At 44.2% G+C, this 12,387-nt stretch overlaps 1 protein-coding gene across 1 annotated transcript in view; it reads right to left on the bottom strand.

Moving 5' to 3' along the window:
- Positions 1-12,387, bottom strand: part of LASP1 (LIM and SH3 protein 1) — a 65,855-nt gene that overhangs the window by 31,541 nt on the left and 21,927 nt on the right. Inside the window, exon 2 of the mRNA XM_056548323.1 lies at positions 5,861-5,955. Within this exon, the coding sequence (XP_056404298.1) occupies positions 5,861-5,955 (95 nt within the window). The remainder of the gene's footprint in view (positions 1-5,860; positions 5,956-12,387) is intronic.

Here is a 12,387-nt window from a genome sequence, read left to right as displayed (position 1 = left end):
TTCAAGCGGTCCTAGCGCCAGCCTGTTCTGCTTGTGCCCACTGTCTGCGTCTAAAAACTTTCCCCGCAGAAAACCCGCCGTGTGAACATAGCCTAAAGCTGCATTCACATCTCGTTTTTGCAACACGGTTGCCGTAATCTGGTTTCTGTGAAAAAAACATTTTGAACCGTATTGCAAACCGTATGTATAGACAGTTCATTGACAACCGTAGCATCCGGTTGTGTACGTTTTACATCATTTACGGTTGTATCCGTTTTTTTCCCCGCACACCAAACCGTTGTCTACTACGGTTTGAAGTCGGGATGAAAAACCGTATCCAACAGTTATACAGTTTTTTTTTTTTAAATGGTGGTCTATGGGAACCGTATTGAACCGTATGTGCGTCCGGTTACATACGGTTTGCACAATACAGTTTAAACATGTACGCCGAAAGTTCTTCTTACCATCTAGAATCTTCTCTCTGGGAGTGGACTGGGAGTATCCGTTTTTTTTTCAAGAAAAACATAGTAAACCGTATGCAACCGGACATCTGTTTTCAAACCGTATACGTTTTCAAACCGTACAGAGGTATATACAGTTGTACACGGTTGTATACAGTTCGGTCCGGTTTGGATACATACGGTTTTTGGAAGGAAACCTGATATGGGAACCGTATTGCAAAAACGAGATGTGAATGCAGCCTTAGAGAGGAAATTATCATTGGCGTGGATTTTTGCGCAATGTGCAACCTGCTGCACATGCGTGCGGTTTCCCCAGTTAAGGAACAAAATCTATTAAGGTGCCCATCACTTCATAAATTTGTTGGGTTGCCAACCTGCCGGTATTTTTATATTAAAAATACCGGAAATGCAATGGCCGGCATTTATCCAACCAATCCTCCAACTCCAGGAAGGTTGCACCATAACCTATACCAGTGTTTCCCAACCAGAGCGCCTCCAGCTGTTGCAAAACTGCAACTCCCAGCATGCCCGGACAGCCAACGGCTGTCCGGGCATGATGGGAGTTGTAGTTTAGTAACAGCTGGAGGCACCCCTGGTTGGGAAACACTGACCTATACTATATACTACTATATAGTCCAACTGGTAGTTTTAGTTTTCGTTTGGGGCAACTGCTGAGCCACAGGCCATATTAGGGCATGCTGGGAGTTGTAGTTAATAAAAAAATTCAATAAAATTAAAATTACAAAAAGCGACCAAAAAGTCCCATCAAAACAAAAATGATACTGTTAAAAACTACAGATCAGGGTGCAAAAAATGAGCCCTTAAACTGGCCCATATAAGGAGAAATAAAAAAAAGGTTATAGTGGTCAGAATAGGACAGAATCCCCATGCATAGGTGTATCCCGTGATGTCACGCGTGCATAATTAATTATGCAAATTAGCATGGCCGGTATTTATTTATTTATTTTTTTTGCAAGAAAGGTGGTAACCCTATCCTGCCCCCACACAGCAGCACGCACTCCGGTGTTGTTCGTGACACGACACTATTACCACAGTGTGGAGCCGCATTCAATCTCAGACATACGTTCTCCATCGAAGACCACGCAGGCCTAGAAGTCTCCTGGACCAATCCACCTTGTGGTGTGGGGGCCTAAAAGCACGTAAACAACAACAGGACTGAAACTGAAGACTAAAGGGGAGATTTATCAAAACCTTTTCCAGAGGAAAAGTTGCCGAGTTGCCCATAGCAACCAATCAGATCGCTGCTTTCATTTTTGAAAAGGCCTCTGAAAAAGGAAAAGCGATCTGATTGGTTGCTATGGGCAACTCAGCAACTTTTCCTCTGGAAAAGGTTTTGATAAATCTCTCCCTAAGCGCCGGCCGCCGCCGCCGCACAGGCCTCTCCTAGCTACATATGCCAACCACTTGATACAATGTTTTTACAAGCGGTGTATAATTCCCCCCCGTGTTCCTTCACTGGCGTTCAGGGAAGCTTTCCCCACCTACGGTCATTAACTGTATAAGTAAACATGGCGCTTCTTGTGTGGCCACCTTAAATCCACACAGACAGGAATAGGAGTTTACACAGACAACACGGACATAGGAGGCGCCGCTGCTGAACACCTGGAGACATTATGAAGGATAGGTATCAAAGAGGAGATTTTTGCCCATAGCAACTAGATAGCTTGTAAAATGAAAGAAACTATCTAGTTGCTATGGGAATCAGTTTCACTGAAAGGGGTACTCCACTGGCCAGCGTTCGGAAGTAAATGTTCCGGACGCTGTAGGGGTCGGCCAAACCCCTCGTGAAATCACGGCAACGCCCCCTCAATGCAAGTCTATGGGAGGGGGCGTCGCGCCCCCTCCCATAGACTTGCATTAAGGGGGCATGGCTGTGATGTCACGAGGGGAGTGGCCGACCCGGCAGCGCAAAAACCAGTGGAGTACCCCTATAAGTCCCGGAATCAGCTTTAATGAAACTGCTCCTATGTATTAAATAAAATGTATATAATAAAAAGACACAAAACACTTAGGGTGAACTCATACGTTCAAAAAATTTGCAGTATACCCACAGATTTTTGTTGCGTTTAGGGTGCGTTCACACAATTGTAACCGGTTTCCTCAAGGTGGGAAATCCAATGCGAGTCACACTACCATTCACCCATATGGCAGTAGAATGGTGGAGGCTTTGCTATGTTTAGCAGCCAGATTCAGATGGCGCTGAGGGACCCAAATCAGACACCGCAGGGATGGTAGAAAAGGTTTATTTGACCAAGATGCAACGCGTTTCGCTGCGCATGCGCAGCGAAACGCGTTGCATCTTGGTCAAATAAACCTTTTCTACCATCCCTGCGGTGTCTGATTTGGGTCCCTCAGCGCCATCTGAATCTGGCTGCTAAACATAGCAAAGCCTCCACCATTCTACTGCCACATCGTACAAGCTTGAGGGCTGCAGACGGGTCCCTACTCTTATTTATTCACTTTCATCATTGCGGCGTATGAGCTACACAACCCACGGGGTAAGCGGCTGTTATCCCATATTCCTTACCCTACCTCCGGGATTGTTTTATGCTATGGAGCGCTCCTCCTTTCTCTCAGATTCACCCATATGGGCCACGGACTGTCCACAATGGTGGCAGATTTGCAGACTGCCAGCCGACTTGTTCAAATGAACAGTAGCGTAATTCGCAGCGGATTTCCTGCAGCTACTTATCAGCGTGTGAACTTACCCTTAACTGGCCTACTCCTTGTCCGAGCTTCCTGACATGTGATTCGGCCCCAATTTACACTAAAATCAATGGGTTCTGTATTAAGGGCATTTAAGTTCAACTTCCAAGTTTCATGCCCACGTGCGTTTCAGCTCCGGTGTTGGGAGATGCAGGAAACGATGGGCGGTCCAGTTGTCGAGGCAACCATACCACTTTCAGCGAAGCTCCCCATAACCTGATGAATTGAACTCGTGCACGGAAATCAGCTTAAAGGGGTAGTCCAGTGGTAAAAAACGTATCCCCTATCCTAAGGATAGGGGATAAGTTTGAGATCGCGGGGGTCCGACCGCTGGAGCCCCCTGCGATCTCTCTGTACGGGGGCCAGGCTCTCCGGCCAGATAGCGGGTGTCGACCCCCGCACGAAGCGGCGGCTGACACGCCCCCTCAATACATCACTATGGCAGAGCCGGAGATTGCCGAAGGCAGCGCTTAGGCTCTGCCATAGAGTTGTATTGAGGGGCGTGTCGGCCGCCGCTTTGTGCTGAGGTCGACACGCCCCCTTCCCGCGGGCTGTCGGGGCTCCGTACAGGAGATCGCAGGGGGCCCCAGCAGTCGGACCACCCCCCCCCCCCCCCCCGCCCCCCCCCCCCCCCCGGGATCTCAAACTTATCCCCTATCCTTAGGATAGGGGATAAATTGTTCACCACTGGGTCACCACTGGACTACTCCTTTAAATTTGGGACTTGTGTTTTACACGCCCATGTTGGCATTTAAAAGCGCAACAAAAACGCAGTGGAAACGTGGCCTTGGAGCATTTAATTGAAAAGGTGGAAGAAAACTTATAGGCATACCCTCCCAACATTCAACTTGTATGGCATTTCTACAGCTGCATAAAAAATTCCGTATAGAGTACCCCATCCCAATACAGCATCCCTGTGGAAATATAAATCCGCATTTTAAGGGGTACTCCGGTAAAATACTCCGGTAAAAAAAAAAAATAATGTTTTCAAATCAACTGGTGGCAGAAAGTTAAAAAGATTTGTAAATTACTTCTATTTAAAAATCCTGACCCTTCCAGTACTTATCAGCTGCTGGATGCTCCACAGAAAGTTGTGTAGTTATTTCCAGTCTGACAACGGAGCTCTCTGCTGACACCTCTGTCCGTGTCAAGAACTGTCCAGAGCAGGAGAGGTTTGCTATGGGGATTTGCTCCTGCTCGTGGCAGTTCCTGACACGGACAGATGTGGCAGCAGAGAGCACTGTGGTCAAACTGGAAAGAAGTACACGACTTCCTTTAGAGCATACAGCAGCTGATAAGTACTGGAAAGATTAAGATTATCACATAAAAGTACTTTACAAATCTGTTTAACATCCTGGCACCAGTTGATTTGAAAAAATGTGTTTTCCACCGGAGTACCCCTTTAAGGTTTACCCTGTCCAACCAGGAACAAAACCACCCAACAATCCCCCTTTTGATGCAAATTTACATTGGTTTTGGAGGAGTCTCATGGGAAAATGCTATGAAATACAACTGACCATATAAATTAGCGGCATAGGAAGAAGAGCAGATTTCCGTAAGTTTCTAAATTGCATATTAGTCTTATTATGCAGGAATGAATCGTCCAATATCTAAGTCAGGGGTCTCAAACTGGTGACCCTCCAGATGTTGCAAAACTTCAACTCCCAGCAGGCCTGGACGTGCCCAAACGTGCACAGCTAATGGCTGTCGGGAATGCTGGGAGTTGAAGTTTTGCAACATCTGGAGGGCCACCAGTTTGAGACCCCTGATCTAAGTCAATGTTTCCTAACCAGGGGTCCTCCAGCTGTTGCAAAAGTACAACTCCCAGGTATGCTAGGAGTTTAGTTTTGCAACAGCTGGAGGCCCCCTGGTTGGGAAACAAAAGTAGAGAGAGCCGGGGTGTCTTCAGCTGTTGCAAAATTACAACTCCCAGCATGTCCGGACAGCCAAAGGCTGTCCGGACATGCTGGGTGTTGTAGTTTTGCAACAGCTGGAGGCACCCTGGTTGGAAAACACTGATTGAAGTTAATCTGCCAAAGCTACACCCCCGCCCCTACACACACCCATGAGAGTCATTAAAGGGGTATTCCGGGGGGGGGGAATTTTGATCAACTTGCTCCAGATTAAAAAAAAATTTAAATCTTAATCCTTCCAATAATTATCAGCTACTGAAGTTGAGTTCTTATCTGTCTGGAAACAGTGCTCTCTGCTGACATCTCTGCTTGTCTCAGGAACTGCACAGAGTAGAATAGGTTTGCTATGGGAATTTGCTTTTACTCTGGACAGCTCCCGAGACACCTGTCATCAGAGAGCAACTCAACTTCAGCAGCTCATAAGTACTGAAAGGATTAAGATTTTTTTATAGAAGTAATTTACAAATCTGTTTAACTTTCTGGAGCCAGTTGATAGAGATATATATATATATATAGGATAACCCCTATAATCAGATAAAAGATTTTGGGAAGGGAAGGATGATAGGAGCTCTATCTGAATGGCCAGATGATTTTATTTTAGTACATTGTCACAAAACCACATTCCTATATAGAAGATAGGATCAATGTGTATATACGTGGTGGACGGAACCGCCCCTTAACAAGCCTGTGCTCCCTCCGCATGGCATTGAGCGCACAGTGCTGTGCGGTGAAGTGTGAGCTGCCGCGATCTGACTACACATTTGGTCATTTGTCACTCACGCGCTACAGTATGGCTTCTTATCGTATCCCTTGTAGTTCTTCATGTTCAGGGTCATCTTGCAGATCTCGCAGTGGAAGCATGCTTTATGCCAGAACTAGGAGAGAAAGAAAGAGACAAATAGGTGACCTAGATTCACAGCCCGCTCAAAATATTTGGATTTCAATCTCATTTCAAGAAATGCATGCGTGCAATAAATCTTATAAGCCGAAACACTGGATTAATAGGGCCGGAGAGGAAGAATTACTACACCATACTAGGATGTACACACAGGCCCCTATATCAGCATGTGTGCATGTATGAGACGTGTAGTACTTCATATGTCGCTTTGTACAGATACATTTAGATCAGCGGAAATGGGAAATGACAATGACAAAACGCAAGCTACAATACCAGGGTTGTGGAAATCCGATCGCCCAACGCCCGGTACATGCAGGCACCAGGCAGGGGAATTTTTCAAGCATTTAGCCCTGCTTTGGGCAAGCAGAGCCAGACCCCGGCGGGACATTCTAGCTTTTGGGGTCACGTCCTGTTGTCCCGCCATGGTCCCCTCATCTACCATTCTTTACTTAAAGGAGTACTGCAGCCATAGATGCTTATCCCCTATCCGCAAGATGGAGACCGGCACTGCCACTGCTCTGCTCATGCGCGTGTCATTAACCTTACAGAGGTCGCCGACACGCTCCCTTCATACAGCTCTATGGGAGAGGTGGGGGATGCACGAACACTGCAACTCCGCCTCTCCCATAGAGATACATTTTTATTTATTTATTTATATAGCGCCTACAGATGCCGCAGCGCTTACAATTATGGGGTGCAAACAAAGACAAGGGGGTGTGATGATCATGGTGTCATGCTGTGGCCAAAATGCCTCCTCTACGGGAGAGCCAGGGGCCCATACAGGAGATCACAGGGGTCCCCCCGAGAAGAGAAACTTCTCCCCTATCCTGCGGATAGGGAATAAGTGTCTATGGCTGCAGATCTCTTTTAAGGTTCCCAGCTGTGCACACTTGTAAAGCCTGGAAGCACCATACTCACATCAGATGGGCAGCAGCCGCTGCCACTTTAAGAGAGTAGTGACTGCTGGTAGGTAGTGTAGTGGACGTACGGGGCAGGTGCTACCTACATGGAGGGGGGTTATCTATCTACAGGTGGTCTGCTACCTACAGGGGGGCATCTTTATTAAGGGGGTCTGTTACCTACAGGGAGGGGAGCATATATCTACAGTGGGTCTGCTACATACAGGGGGCATCAATTTTTAGGGGGTTAGCTATCTACAGGGGGCGCATCTATCTACAGTGGGACTGCTACCTACAGGAGGGCAACTATTTACAGCGGCCACAACTATCTACTGCTACCTACAGCAGAGGGACACCTAGACACCCATTTACAGGGAACTGCATACATATATATATATATATATATATATATATATATATATATATATATATATATATAGACTGCTACTAAATATATATATATATATACTGCTACTAAATATATATATATATATATATATATATATATATATATATATATATATATAAAAGCTTATAGACCCTGTAAAATAAAGAAGTGCCAGAATGGTTATATAAAAGTCCATATAAAAACAAAAATCTCCAGGACAGTTTTTCTCTTACTTCCTTCTATTTAGGATCCATTTCCCTTTATGGAAGAAAATATGCAGATGAAACATGTACTGAAAATAAAGCCAGGTAAAGAAGGTAACTGTCCCCTATACTCACCACTACAGGACTGTTTTTCTTTTTGTTTTGTTTTTTATTTTATTGTAACTTTCTCCTAATAAGTACTGACTGATTAACGACCTAATAAGAATTTCTTGCAGCGTGTCTATGAAAAGGGAGGCCAGCGAGACATGTACCCTGCTTGCTGTGTGCCAAGGGGATGCCATCAAGACTCTATGCCTTGGCCATGACCGTTACATACAGGACTAAGAACCTAGTAGGGAAAAAGTGAACAGAGGAGGACAGTGCCTCGTGTAATACCTAAGGAACCAGTGTCCCAACAAGGACAGGGAAAGGTCGGCTCTTCAAGATGGCCGCTCACAGAAGTAATGGACATCACCCCAATGGGGTACAAATAGTCTTGTGGAGGTGAACTGCTAGGCCCAAACGTGGAATGGGAAGGAAGGAACATGAAGAAATTGAAAGGAAAAAAACCTTTATGCGGGCGCTGTTCTTGGTTCCAAAAATTTCAAGCCAGATGCTGAAGGATGGTTGAAGTGCTATATAGCACTAAGTTTATTAATTTTAAAAAATGACACGTTTCGGAGGTACAGTACTCCTTCCTCAGATTACCCAATTATGCATTTCAGAGGTACAGTCCTCCTTCCTCAGATTACCCAATGACACGTTTTGGAGGTACAGTCCTCCTTCCTCAGATTGGCAATCTGAAGAAGGACTGTACCTCCAAAATGCGTCATTGGCTTTTATTAATAAACTTAGTGCTATATAGCACTTCAACCATCCTTCAGCATCTGGCTTGAAATTTCTAGAACCAAGAACAGCGCCCCCATAAAGGTTTTTTTTTTTTCCTGTCAATTTCTTGACATACAGGACTAGGGCACTAAACCTAGCTACGACTATTTTAACAAAGTTAATGCCAGGGGAGACAAAATTCTGTGTGGAATCTGCTACTGAACAATTCTACCAACTATACCAGAGAACACAACACGATGTAGCTTGAAGCTGCACTCTATGACAAGCGGTGGCACGTCTACAAGTCACCGTCTTCATCAGCAATAACCAAATTGTCCAGAAGAACCCAGAGAGGCAGTTTTCCTCATACCAAGCAATGAGCCTATAGCGTCAAATATTAGAATCATACCTGATCAATAATCTAGTGCAGCGTTTCCCAACCAGGGTGCCTCCAGCTGTTTGCGGAACTACAACGCCCAGCATGCCCGGACAGCCTTTGGCTGTCCGGGCATGCTGGGAGTTGTAGTTCAGCAACAGCTGGAGGCACCCTGGTTGGGAAACACTGATCTAGTGTGTGATCTACAATCAGGATATGGTGTAAATGATGAGTATGTCCATTAAATTAACTCTTGTTGAGATAAGCGGCGCCAGTGGTGCCTGGCAGATAGCCACTACTCCCCCCCCCCCCCCTCCCGGCACCTACTGAAATAAGATGCCCATGGGCAGGTTTACATGGAATCCGTGAAGATGAATGTCGGTAAAGTGGCGGTTTGTGTATGGTGACGGAGCCCAGGCCACTGGGATTATTCCTGCTTTACTTCTATCCCATTTATGTCAAATACAACAAATCTTCCTGATCCGGGGGGGGGGGGGGGGGGGGGATCAGTTTAAAGGGGTATTCCAGGAAAAAACTTTTTTTTTTATATATCAACTGGTTCCAGAAAGTTAAACAGATTTGTAAATGACTTCTATTAAAAAAAATCTTAATCCTTTCAGTACTTATGAGCTTCTGAAGTTAAGGTTGTTCTTTTCTGTCTAAGTGCTCTCTGATGACACGTGTCTCGGGAAACGCCCAGTTTAGAAGCAAATCCCCATAGCAAACCTCTTCTAAACTGGGCGTTTCCCGAGACACATGTCATCAGAGATCACTTAGACAGAAAAGAACAACCTTGACTTCAGAAGCTCATAAGTACTGAAAGGATTAAGATTTTTTTTATAGAAGTAATTTACAAATCTGTTTAACTTTCTGGAGCCAGTTGATATATAAAAAAAAAAAGTTTTTTTCCTGGATAACCCCTTTAAAGATCATAAGAGTGACACTGGGCCAGCAACTATTCATTTAATCGGTCAGGAAAAAAAGTCATCTGTATGATCAAAGCAACAGGTACATAACAGCACAGAAAACTCCCATATAAGAACTGCAGAAGGCGCAGAGTTACCTGTACAGGTCCGACATGCGCTGCGCAAAAACAATAGTGACACAAAGTTATTGGAGGGAGAGTACTGGAGTCCGTTCTGTACAAAAAGCTGATTATATAACCGTATGGAACGGGCCAACTTTTGATTTCTGGTATTAGAAAATTTCCAAACCTATGAGCTCACTGGATCTTCAATATAAATTGTAGAGATGAGCAAACTTACAGTAAATTCGATTCGTCACGAACTTCTCGGCTCGGCAGTTGATGACTTATCCTGCATCAATGAGTTCAGCTTTCCGGTGCTCCGGTGGGCTGGAAAAGGTGGATACAGTCCTAGGAGACTCTTTCCTAGGACTGTATCCACCTTTTCCAGCCCACGAGAGCACCTGAAAGCTGAACTAATTTATGCAGGATAAGTCATCAACTGCCGAGCCGAGAAGTTCGTGACGAATGGAATTTACTGTAAGTTCGCTCATCTCTAATAAATTGAATTTCCTTCCTATTAATCTCATATTATAGGGCTGTCAGGATTGCCAACTGGGGGCGCCACTATCCTGGATTTTTTTTTTTTTTTAAACATATAATTACAAACAATACAAAAATGTACTGTATAAATCCATCTCTGTCTTAGGACTTCTTCACAATGATCAAAAACGGAGCTTAAACACAACTATGAAATACTAAACAATACTGCACTGCCACTAAACCCTATCATAATGTAGAGTCACTCAGTTCTAGAAACCTACATTCTCTGTGGGTATATATAAAGCTCAACGCGTGTAAAATATATATATATATATATATATATATATATATATATATATATATATATATATTTTCAAAAACAATGCAGCACTACTTCACCATTAGATGCCCGGTGCCAGCGCCCCGACTCGATCAAAGTCCATGTAATAGAAAACAATGGCGCAGCACTCCAAAATTGCAAAAAAAAAAAGTGTAAAATGTATTCCTTCATGTCAAAACTTTAATTTTGACATGAAGGAATACATTTTACACTTTTTTTTGCAATTTTGGAGGGCTGCACCATTGTTTTCTATATAATAAATGTGTGTATGTATGTGTGTGTGTTTATGCACATATGTGTGTGTATATATATAGTAGTCCCTCAAGTTACAATATTAATTGGTTCCAGGACGACCATTGTATGTTGAAACCATCGTATGTTGAGACCATAACTCTATGGAAACCTGGTAATTGGTTCTAAAGGCACCAAAATGTCATCCAAAAATTGGAAAAAGTGAGGATTAAAGAATAATAAGTAGATAACTAATATAGATAAAGCAAATCCTTACATATAAAAGTAAGAAAGATCTGCTGGGAGCTGTAATCACTGTCTATGTCAGTGTTTCCCAAGCAGAGAGCCTCCAGCTGTTGCAAAACTACAACTCCCAGCATGCCCGGACAGCCAACGGCTGTCCGGGCATGCTGGGAGTTGTAGTTTTGCAACAGCTGGGGCCACCCTGCTTGGGAAACACTGGTCTATGTAGAGGACAGGACCTTCTTCAGGGTCCTATACAGTACACAGTGTCCTAAAAAAGTAATGGAGTCGCCCTCACCTGGTGTCCAAAGGAGCAGCTAACCCTGGTACAGGTACAGAGTACAGAACATGTAATACCTCCCTGTACTGTAGGAGGCGCTACTAGACACTCTCAGTGCATACGCTTCAGTAATACAGGGGTTTTACCAGTGAATGCCCATTCTGATTGGTCGGTTCTTCCGGCCATTGACAGGTATCACAGATCTGGACTGTCTGTACATTGTATGTTGAGTCTGGTTTCAACTTACGATGGTCCAGAAAAGACCATTGTATGTTGAAACTATTGTATTTTGAGACCATTGTAAGTTGAGGGATCACTGTACGTATCACAGAAAAGAGTACGGATGCACTCACCTTGAGACGTTAAAACTTTATGCTTTATTGGGGATCCATTAAAACAAATGCCCGGTGGGAGCAGAGTTTGTGGTCAGCGGAACACTGAGTGGAAGCTGCTGGAGGCTGACGTTTCGCGGTTGCCCGCTTTCTCAAAAGGTAAGGCATTGAGAAAGCGGCAACCGTGTAACGTCAGCCTCCAGCAGCTTCCACTCAGCGTTCCGCTGACCACAAACTCTGCTCCCACCGGGCATTTGTTTTAATGGATCCCCAATAAAGCATAAAGTTTTACCGTCTCAAGGTGAGTGCATCCGTACTCTTTTCTGTGATATGTTCGTTTTCTACTTTACAACATGTGGATTTTTGCACCATCGTTGACTCCCTCTCCTCTCTGGGGACTGTTTATGGGGTTAACCTTCTGCTTAACCCTTTGTTCACCTCGCTATATTTTCTAATGGTATTTTGCAATTGTGCCGGCCCATACTTTCTCCTAGCCTAGTGTGTATATATGTGTGTATATGTCTGTACATATGTTTCAGCATCACTTTAAAAAGGCTGAACATATTTCAATGAAACTTGTTACACGTTACTTATATGTCAACTAAATATATAGGTTAAATTAACCCCAACCCACCCCCATTTGCGAGGATTGTGGTTTTCGTCTGAAGTCCTGTGCAAGTCTATAGGAAATTTATGTTCCAGCATCAATTCCAAATGACTGGAGATATTTTGATAATATTTGATACACATTACTTATAGTTTTATAAACCCTAACCAATCCC

The sequence above is a fragment of the Hyla sarda genome, chromosome 12 (assembly GCF_029499605.1).
Source record: "Hyla sarda isolate aHylSar1 chromosome 12, aHylSar1.hap1, whole genome shotgun sequence".
In the NCBI taxonomy this organism is placed as follows: domain Eukaryota; kingdom Metazoa; phylum Chordata; class Amphibia; order Anura; family Hylidae; genus Hyla; species Hyla sarda.
This window is presented reverse-complemented; position numbering and strand designations above follow the sequence as displayed.